General features: G+C 36.7%; 1 protein-coding gene across 9 annotated transcripts in view; it reads left to right on the forward strand.

The window, feature by feature from the left end:
- Nucleotides 1-10,859, forward strand: part of NSD1 (nuclear receptor binding SET domain protein 1) — a 131,871-nt gene that overhangs the window by 79,089 nt on the left and 41,923 nt on the right. For all 9 annotated transcript variants that reach the window (XM_039880055.1, XM_039880059.1, XM_039880060.1 and 6 more), the window contains one exon: nucleotides 9,129-9,253. In XM_039880055.1, coding sequence (XP_039735989.1) covers nucleotides 9,129-9,253 — 125 coding nt within the window. The remainder of the gene's footprint in view (nucleotides 1-9,128; nucleotides 9,254-10,859) is intronic.

A 10,859-nucleotide genomic window follows, 5' to 3' on the forward strand; every position in this document is an offset into this window, starting at 1 on the left:
TAAGTTGGCTGTTGAATCTCTAGTGAATTTTTCACTTAGTTACTATATTTAGCTCCAGAATTTGGTACTTTTTTATAGTTTCTAACTCTGTCGATATTCTCATTTGTTCATGTTACTGTTTTTCTGATTTCTTTTACATATATCTGTGTTCTCTTGTAGATCATCAATCTTTAGGACAATTATTTGAGTTTTTTGTCTGATTATTCATAGATCTCTGTTACTTTATGGTTGATTTCTGGAAGTTTATTTAGATTCTTTGATTGGGCCATGTTTTCCTGTTGCTTCAACATACTTTGTGATTTTTTTTTTTTTTTTTGGGCTGAGTTTTATGCATTGAATAAACAACCACTTCCCCCAGTTTTTATGGACTGGCTTCAAACAGGGGGAGACTCACCAATCATCTCCTCTAGAAATTCTGGGGACCACTGGAACCTTTTTTGGAGGATGGCCTTTTCTGGGCCTGAGTGTATAATTTCCTTATTAGAGAGGTTTGCCCATTTCTTTTTCAGGAGCTTTTAATCTTTTGCTCCCTCTAGTGTCTTTTTACAGTACTACAGGTTCAGTGGTACAACAACATTCCATACTCTCATTATCAGTGTACTCCAGGTGTTCAAAGCATGCTCACTCTCCATCAATTCCTAGAAGCAGGTGAGACAGATATTAGTCCCTTGGGGAGTTCTTCGAAAATCTGGATTGCCACATGCTTGTCCACTCTTCCCCTCCCTTTGTAGAGAGAAGCCATGAGTTCATTGCCTTCTGATTTTACCAAGCTGTGTTGGCTTCTATCTGCTTCAATGCAGCCACTCTGGTTTCATAGCATGCTGCCTACTGTCTCTGTTTTCAGCATTCTCCAGTGATCCAAACTATTCAGGTTCTGTTAGTGGTTCCAGTCGGGTCGGACACGTGTGCTGCCTCCCTCCCCTCTCCCTGGAGCCACGGGGGTGGGAGCTCCGCTATGCTTGCTTTGGGAGTGACAATCTCAGATAAAGTGAATAGGCCCGACCCTGCTTAGCTTCCGAGATTAGACGAGATCGGGCTTGTTCAGGGTGGCATGGCTGTAAACTAAAGTAATTATTGATAGGTATGTAGTTATTGACATTTTATTGTTTTCTGATTGTTTTTGTAATTCTTCTCTGTTTATTTCTTACTCTTGTATGTTGCTGACTTTCTGTAGTGTTGTTTGGATTCCTTTCTCTTTATTTCCTGTATATTTCTTATAGATTTTTGGTTTTTAGTTACTTTGTATTTTCTATATACCAAGCTATGTTTATAGCAGTTATTTTAAGTTAATGGTCTTTTAAATTGAAACACATTCTAAAATCACTACCATTTTTTACTAACCCCCTCTATGGTTTATGTTTTTGTTATTATTTTTTACTTTTGTGTGTGTGTGTGTGTATCCCTTATTTCACTGTTGTAATTACACCCGATCTTCCTCTAATCTTGCTTTTTCACATCTGTAGTAGCTTTAGTGTTGGTGGATCTGCTTTTATTATGTTTGACTTTGTCAGTGAAAATTTTTTCCTTTGATATATTCTTAGTCATATTTTTAATTTTTTTTTCTTAAGTCCTTTTAACAGTTTTTATAATACTGATTGGGTGGTGATGAACTTAGTTTTTTCTTGTTGGGGAAGCTCTTCATCTTTATTTAGATATCTAAATGATATCCTTGCTTAGTAGAGTAATCTTGGTTGCAGGTCCTTACTTCTCATCACTTTGAATATTTTATTGCCAATCCCTTCTGGCCTGCGGAGTTTCTGTTGAGAAATTATCTGACAGTCTTTTATCAGAGCTCCCTTGTAGGTAACTAATTGCTTTTCTCTTGTTGCTTTTAAGATTCTTTCTTTGTTTTTAAACTTCAGCATTGTAATTAGGTTGTGTCTTGGCGTGGGACTCTTTGGGTTCATCTTTTTTGGGACTCTCTCTCCTTCCTGTACTTGTATGTGTATTTCCCTCACCAGATTAGGGGAGTTTTCATTCATTATTTCGTAAATAGATTTTCAATCCCTTGCTTTCTCTCTTCTCCTTCTATTTACCCCATGGCATGAATATTGTTACATTTGATGTCCCAGTGGTCCCTAAACTATCCTCATTTTTAGAATTTTTTTTCCTTTTGCTGTTTTGATTAGGTATTTTCTGCTACCAAGTACGCCAAATCGCAGATTCAGTCCTTTGCTTCATCTAATCTGTTGATTTCATCTAATGTACTCTTCATTTCAGATATTTTATTTTTCATTTCTGACCGGTTCTTTTTATTTATTGATACACACACACGCGCGCGCACACACACACACACACACACACACACGTAAATGTATATACATATGTGTATGCATGTGTGTGTGTGTGTGTGTGTGTGTGTGTATGTGTGTGTGTATACATATATATATATATATATATACATACACATTTTATGTTTCCTATTTCTTTGTTGAAGTCCTCACCATATTCATCACCTCTTTCCCTAAGTTCATTGGGTATCCTAATAACCAATGTTCCGAACTCTACATTTGGTCGATTGTTTGCCTCCATTTTGTTTAGTTCTTCTGGAGTTTTGTCCTATTCTTTTATTTGCGAAATGTTTCTTTGTCTCTCATTTTGGCTGCCTCCCTGTGTTTGTTTCTGTGTATTAGGTAGACCTGCTACATCTCTCAGTCTTGTCAGAATGGCCTTTGATAGTAGATGTCCTGTGAGGCCCAGTGTCTCAATCTCCCTATTTACCTGGGCTGGGTGCTTAAGGGTGTCCCTTGTATAGGTTGTGTTGGCATGTCAGTGGATGGGATATACCCTTAGGCTGACTGGCTGTGAGGACTCTCTGTGGCTACAGCAGACAAGCTGTTGTGCAGGTGCTGACCCCACAGAGTGGGATTCATTTTAGAGGGGCTCTGGTACATGCCGAGTGCACCCTTTGGGTGTGTCATTTGTGGTGCTAGTTGGGTAGTGCTCTGATGTGGTCTGAAGTTGGTATATTGGAGAGGCATTGGTGTAGACCAAGGTCAGCCGCTACCTGTGTCCAGCCCAGGGCCACCTGGTAGGAGTTACAAAGTGATCTCCAGTTTTAGTTGCCTGTGCTGAACTCGGAGGTTCCTGAGAGAGGCTAAGCTGTGAACTGAGGCCAGCTTCCAGTAGTGCCAGGTGTGGGGCTGCTTAGCAGGAGGTACAGGACACACTGAGGCCAGTTGTTTTCTTTGAGGTTTGTGGACCTGTGAGAGATTTTAAGAAAGTCTGCAGCATGGGACTCTCTATTGGCTTATGAAGAACAGCTGTTGAAAGAGGTTTGGCCAGTGTATGAGTTTGATGGGGTAAGGTCTCAGAGTGAGGTAAGGTGAGAGTGGTGTTAAGTTAATAGAGACTCACATGTGGTGCCCGCATTTGCCTACTGATTGTGTGGGGGAAGGACTCAACAAAGGAACAATGGTGCCTGCCATTGTTCACAAGACAGCTGCTCCTCCAGGCCTCACCCTGAAGCCAGACAATTCAGTTTTTCCCCATATGTCTCTGGAGCTTTTTGAACTGCTCTCCCTTCTCTGGAGCTTAGTGGAGTATTTGTGAGTGAGTGTGTTTGTGCTCAGGCCCTTTAAGGGTACACCTGGCTCTACAACAGCCCTCTACCTCAGTTGAATGGACTGGACTCCCTGCTGGTTTTCATAGGCAGATCTTGTGGGTGTTCCTCTTAGCAGCACTGGTACTCCAGGTTGGGGAGCCCATTATGAGTCTGGTAACCTGTGAGCCTCAATGGGGACTTCCACAGCTAGATATCCCTCCTGATTCTCAACTGCCACACATGGGTGTGGGACCAGCCTGTTTCACTTCTCCACCCCTTCTTCCAGTCTTAACATAGCCTCTTCTTTATATCTTTAGTTATAGGGAGTTCTGTTCAGCTGGTCTTTAGGTGATTCTTAGGGGTGACTATATTCCAATAAAACTGTCTTTACAAAAACATTCCCATTGGTAGTTTACCAAACCCTAACATTTTAAAGGATTGTTCTGTATAAGTTTGGTGAGGAACAATGCATGCATTTTTGCAGGAACCTAATAGGTATGTCAGATAGAATTGCCCACATAAATTTCTAATCTTTATACTATTTGCTCGTTTTCATGTGGATATCAAAGAAATAGAACTGGAGTACTACAGCTTAGTCTTAGAAGTTTTTCTATGAGAGAAGTGAATCCAAAGATAGAATGGGGGACAGCAGCTTCAAGAGGAAACGGAAGAAAGGGAAGAAGGGATTAGCCCATGGAACCTGCTAAAAAAACAAAGGAGAGAACATAACCTGTCTAGGATTTGAGATTTAATTAGTGTGTGGGAGGGAAGGATGAGAGATATGACAATGTGACAGCATGGGGGCTTGTTTTAGTAAAAACAGAGTTTTTGGAATTTGGCCAGATTTTGGTTGAAATCATGGCCTTGCCACTTAAATAATGGACAACCTTGAATAACTTTCCTCTTTGAGCTTCAGTTACATTTTAATAAAATGGAGATATCATCACCTACCTGATAGGTTGAAATGAGGATTAGAGATTTATGAATGTTACATGGCTGAACAAGTGACTTGCACACAGTATACCTGTTATTCACTATCATTTCTTTGATCTTATTTCTCTTTTAAAATATCATTGATGTCTGAAAACTCGGATGCCGTGTTTAATGGGAATATATTTGCCTCAGAGCATGAGGTTGATGATAATTACATCAGCTGTCATAGGTACAGATGCATATTTATTCCAAGATGTATTTTGGCTATTTTTTTTGTCTCCAAGAGAGATTTTTCAGACATTATTATTTGAGGGGAACATTTTAAGTAATTGCTTGGCTTGTGATTTTAACTTCTTTTGAAATGCTTTGGGAAAACTCCAATTCAGGTTACTTACAGGTTTATTGTCTGAGATCCAGTGGTTGCAAGGTTTAACTAGCCTCATAATTGTATTGAGAGATCTGTTGGTATACAATTTTTATAACTTGCCGTTTCTACCATTTTATAAAGATTTTTTTAGAGCAACTTTATGTACACAGCAAAATTGAGGGGAAGGTGCAGAGATTTCCTATATACCCCATGTCCCCACACATACATAGCCTCCCTCATTGTCAGTATGCCCCAACGAAAGAGTGATACATTTGTTACAATCAATGAACCTACACTGACACATCATAATCAAAGTCCACAGTTTACCTCATATCTTAGGATTCATTCTTGGTGTTGTACATTCTGTGGATTTGACAAAGGTATAATGACATGTGTCCATTATTGTGTTATCATTCATAGTATTTTAACTACCCTAAAAATCCTCCATGCTCTGCTATTCATCCTTCTCTTCCTCCTGCCCCTTACTCCAACTTCCTGGCAACCACTTTCTACAGTCTTCATAGTTTTGCCTTTTCCAGAATGTCATATAGTTGGAATCTTTCATACAGTATTTAACCCTTTCAACTTGGCTTTTTTCACTTGGTAAAAAAGCCAGGTTTCTTTCATCTCTTTTCATGGCTTAACAGCTCATTTCTTTTTAGTGCTGAATAATATTCCATTGTCCGAATGTACCACAGTTTATCAATTCACTTACATCTTGGTCGTTGCCAAGTTTTGACAATTAGAAATAAAGCTGCTATAAAAAAAATCCTTGTGCAGGTTTTTGGGTGGACATAAGTTTTCAGTTCCTTTTACATTAACTTTAAACAAGCAAAATGGTATATTACTACTGTTTATTACTGTGAAATTATAGCAGTTTTAATTAGTGTAAAGAAATTATTTTCTTGTCTCATTCAAAGGTTTATGGCTTATTTCCATATATGCTGCCCAAGGAGTAAGAGCCTTTGCCAAGCTTGCCTGAGACCTTTTCTTTTTAACCTCAACTTTTGCGTTCCTTTTATTGAGACAATATCAGCTTTGTTGCATTCAGCTGAAGTAGGAACAGCTTCTTCTGAGATCATTATATCATAAAATGCCTCTTGCCTCTTGAGTAGATTGTATCCTGCTCATTCTTTAGTCATTACCTTCTGCTCCCAAAGAGCTTACAGTATAGTAAAATGATTATAGCATATTGAGTATATTCAGGTTTTTATAATAAGGGAAATTATAATACGTATTTGTTTCACCATTAATTCAAAGAAAAAATGCTGTGATACTTTGATATTTTGACCACAAAACATGACAAGAGGTTTTTTTTAAAAGCAAGTACCCCAAAGTCTATATTTTTATATTATTCTTATTGACATACATAGTATACATTTTTTACATCATCGAAGTAGTGATATATAATTATATACATTTTTAAAAATTAAGTTTATTGGGGTAACATTGGTTAGTACAATTATATAATTTTCAGGTATACATTGTCATTTGACATCTGTATATTCTATGGTGTGTTTACCACCCAAAGTCCAGTTTCCTTCAGCTACCATATATTTGATCCCCTTTACCCATTTTATCCTTACCCTAAACCCTATATTTGATACCCTTTATACCATCTACCTCCCCCCTTCTCTCTCACCCCACTGGTAACCACTAGCCTATAGTCCATGTCCATGAATCTCTGTTTGTCCTGCTCATTTGTTGCTTTTAGGTTTATATCCCACATATAAGTGATATGTGATTTTCAACTTTTTCAGTCTGGCTTATTTTGCTTAGCATGATTAAATCGAGGTCCATCCATGTTGTTGCAAATGGCAGTATTTCATCTCTTCTTATGGCTGAGTAATATTCCATTGTATATATGTACCACAGCTTCTTTATCCAGACATCTATCATAGGATACTTTGGTTGCTTCCATGTCCTGGCCACTGTGAATAATGCTGCTATGAACATTGGTGTGTAAATATCTTTTTGGATATGGATTTTCAAGTCTTTGGGTAAATACTCAGTAGAGAGATTGCTGGATCATGTGGTAGATCAAGTCTTAGTTTTTTGAGGAACCTCCATACTGTTTTCCATAGTGGCTGTACCAATTTGCAGTCCCACCAGTAGTGTAGGAGGGTTCCTTTTTCTCCACATCCTCTCCAACATTTGTTATTATTTGTCCTGTTGATCATAGCTATTCGAACAGGTATGAGATGGTATCTCATTGTGGTTTTGATTTGCATTTCCCTAATAGCTAGCAATGTTGAGCATCTTTTCATATATTTGTTGGCCATTTGTATGTCCTCTGGGGAGAAGTGTCTGTTTAGGTCCTCTGCCTATTTTTTGATTGGATCATTTTTTTATTGTTATTGAGTTGTATGAGTTCTTTGTATATTTTGGATATTAAGCCCTTATCTGAGGCATTGCTTACAAATATATTTTCCCATTTGGACGGTTGTCTCTTTACATTGTTGACGGTTTCTTTTGCTGAGCAGAAGCTTTTTAGTTTGATGTAGTCCCATTCATTTATTTTTGTTTTTACCTACCTTGCCTTTGAGGACAAATTCATAAAATCCTCTTTAAGTCCAAGGTCCTTGATTCCTGTTTTATATTCAGGCCCTTAATCCATTTTGAGTTAATTTTGGTGTGTGGTGATAGACAACAGTCTAGTTTCATTCTTTTCCCAGCACCATGTATCGAAGAGGCTTTCCTTTCTCCACTGTATGTTTTTGGCTTCTTTGTCGAAAATTATTTGCCCATATAAATATGGATTTATTTCTGGACTCTTGATTCTGTTCCGCTGGTTCGTGTATCTGTTTTGCTGCCAATACCATGCCGTTTTGATTACTGTCACTTTGTAGTATAATTTGAAGTCGGACAGAGTGATGCCTCTTTCTCAGGATGGCTTTGGCAATTTGGGGTCTTTTGTGCTTCCATACAAATCTGATAATTTTTTGTTCTATTTCTTTAAAAAATGCTTATGAGATTTTGATGGGGATTGCATTAAATCTGTATAATGCTTTAGGTAATATGGTCATTTTAATTATGCTGATTCTTCCAATCCAAGAACACGGAATATCTTTCCATTTCTTTGTATCTTCTTTGGTTTCTTTTAATAGAGTCTTATAGTTTTCATTATATAGGTCCTTCTCTTGTTTCGTTAAATTTATTCCTAGATATTTTATTCTTTTTGTTGCAATTGCAAAAGGAATTATTTTTTCCACTTCTTTTTCTGACACTTCATTATTAGAGTATAGGAAAGCTATGGATTTTTGAACATTGATTTTGTATCCAGAGACTTTACTGTATTTGCTTATTGTTTCTAGTAGTGTTCTTGGGGAGTCTTTAGGGTTTTCTATGTAGAGAATCATGTCATCCGCAAATAGTGACAGTTTGACTTTTTCGTTTCCTATTTGGATGCCTTTTATATCTTTCTCTTGTCTGATTGCACTTGCTAGGACCTCCAATGTTATATTGAATAACAGTGGCAATAGTGGACAGCCTTGCTCTGTTCCTGATCTTAGAGGAAAGATTTTTAGTTTTTCACCATTAAATATAATGTTGGCTGAGGGTTTGTCATAGATGGCCTTTATTATGTTAAAGTACTTTCCTTCTATTACCGATTTTGTTAAGTGTTTTGATCATAAATGGATGCTGTATCTTGTTGAAGGCTTTTCCTGCATCTATTGATATGATACGATTCTTATTTTTTAATTTTTGTGGTGTGTCACATTTATTTATTTGTGTATGTTGAACCATCCCTGTGCCTCTGGGATGAAGCCCACTTGATTGTGGTGTATAATATAATTCCGTATTTTGGTACTTCTTTTTAGAAATATTTGTTTTTTAATGTGAAACTCACTGCAACCAACCATGATAGGAAGTGTGCAGAGTGCTTTTGAAATTCATGTGGTAGTCTGAACACCCATCTAATATTCTGCATATTCCAGACAGGTGTTATTTAAAATAATTCAAGAGGTATTTTACGAATTTACTTGATTTAGAATCTGTATTCTAATGTTAGCTTTATCTGTCAATGTAGGACACTAGTTTCAATTTAATCTTTTCTGTAAGATCAGATGGCCTGTCTGAATCTATAGAGCACCAACCTCTCCTCCCCCCACTCCAACTTTTTATATGATAAACCATAGCATTTTTAGTCTCTTGGAGCTTAAGCCAGATGTTTCTGAGAGTTTCCCATCTCTGTACCTTTGGAAGTGCAGCGATATCTGCATGAAAACAGTGGGTTTTCCTCTAACTTTTTAGTTAATGCTGAACTTGTTTCTCCTCTTTTAGCTGTGAGGTCAGAGAAGAAACGCCTTAGGAAGCCAAGCAAGTGGCTTCTGGAATATACTGAAGAATATGATCAGATATTTGCTCCTAAGAAAAAACAGAAGAAAGTACAGGAACAAGTGCACAAGGTATGTTCTAATCTTTTATTAGTCCTTTTAGCATGCTGCAGTTTTGCCTTCAATATCATATTTTGTCTTTAAGGGACAATAATTTACTTAACTAAGATCTTTTTCAGTTTTTTACCTCTAGCTTCTGGCACAGTACTTAGCATATGCTAGTTAAACAGGAAGCGTATAAATGAGTCTTTGTACTCTGTGTGTGTGTGTGTGTTTCCCCCTTTGTTTTCAAAGTGTATGGAGCGATATAGAAATATTGTTATGATAAAATGTTTTGTAATGTAGTATGATTCTAATTTTAAAAAAAAATTATACCTTATTTGCTTAATTTTTAAATTCAGTTTCTTTAAATTGAAGTATTTGAAAGTAAATTAGAAACATTTTGACCTTCTACCCCTAAATAACATGCACCTCTATAAAATAGACCATTTTTCTTCATAACTGATTTAATATTATCACATCTAATAAGATCAGTTTAACTAATAACCATTCCATATTCAGATTTCTTCAACTGTCCCCTAACCTTTACGTTTGGTGTATGCAAAACCAGTCTAGGACTACACATTGTATCTTGTTGTTGTATTTTTTTAAAACTTCAAATCCCGAAAAGTCACTTTTTTCATGACCTTATTTATCTAAGCAATGTGAGTAACAGATTTGGATCATCCACTTTCTAATCTTGATGTGTGTGCTTGCTTCCTAATAGGTGTCACTAAGCTTGTTTCTCTATTCTCTATTTCCCTTTGAGAGTTATAACTGATAATTTGATAAAGTTAAACATTTTAAGGTAGATTACATCATAGGTGTTACTGCGCCATATTGCATGATATTAGAAAGTATTTAACATCAGTTGTTCACAGTGGTGACTGATTCCTCTCTTTTAAGCTATGTTTTACCTCTTTTGATCAAGAAGTAGTATGTGAGTAATTACTTTGGCTCAAAGAATGTCCTGTTCCCCATCAGCCATTTCTCTGATGGCTTTTAAAAATATCAATTGAAGATCCTTGCCTACATCAAATTTCATTAGGAATTATAAAATAGACTTAATTTATATTTTATTATTTCTTCTATTTTTATTAGCTGACAGTCTTAACTGAACCCTTTTATTGACCTGAAATACATGAAAGGTGGCATATTTGCTTACTTCTTTCCCTTTTATTTACCAACTTAACATTAGGAGGAGTTCATTATTAGCTGCTTTAATTGGTGACATTAAGGGTTTTTTTCTTTCTTTCTTTTTTTGGATTATCACTATGGCCTTAAATGAATTTTTATAGCATCCGTGTATCTCAATCAACTGCTTTTTCTCCCCTTTTTAAAAAATTAAAAGTAAAATACATAAAGTAGTCCCCTATTTCTGCGGATTCAGTTACCCATGATCAGAAGATTTAAATGGAAAATTTCAGAAAAAACAATTCATAAATTTTAAATCGGGTGCTGTTCTGAGTAGTGTAATGAAATCTCATGCCATCCTGTTTTGTCTTTTTCGGGATTGACTGATTTATTTTTTGTCCAGCGTATCCACTCTGTACACGATACTCACCCTTAATCCCTTAGTAGCCCACTTGGTTATCAGATCAGCTGTCGTGGTATTGCATTGCTTGTGTTCATATCACCT

Source organism: Pteropus medius, unplaced genomic scaffold (assembly GCF_902729225.1).
Source record: "Pteropus medius unplaced genomic scaffold, Ma_sr-lr_union100, whole genome shotgun sequence".
NCBI lineage: Eukaryota > Metazoa > Chordata > Mammalia > Chiroptera > Pteropodidae > Pteropus > Pteropus medius.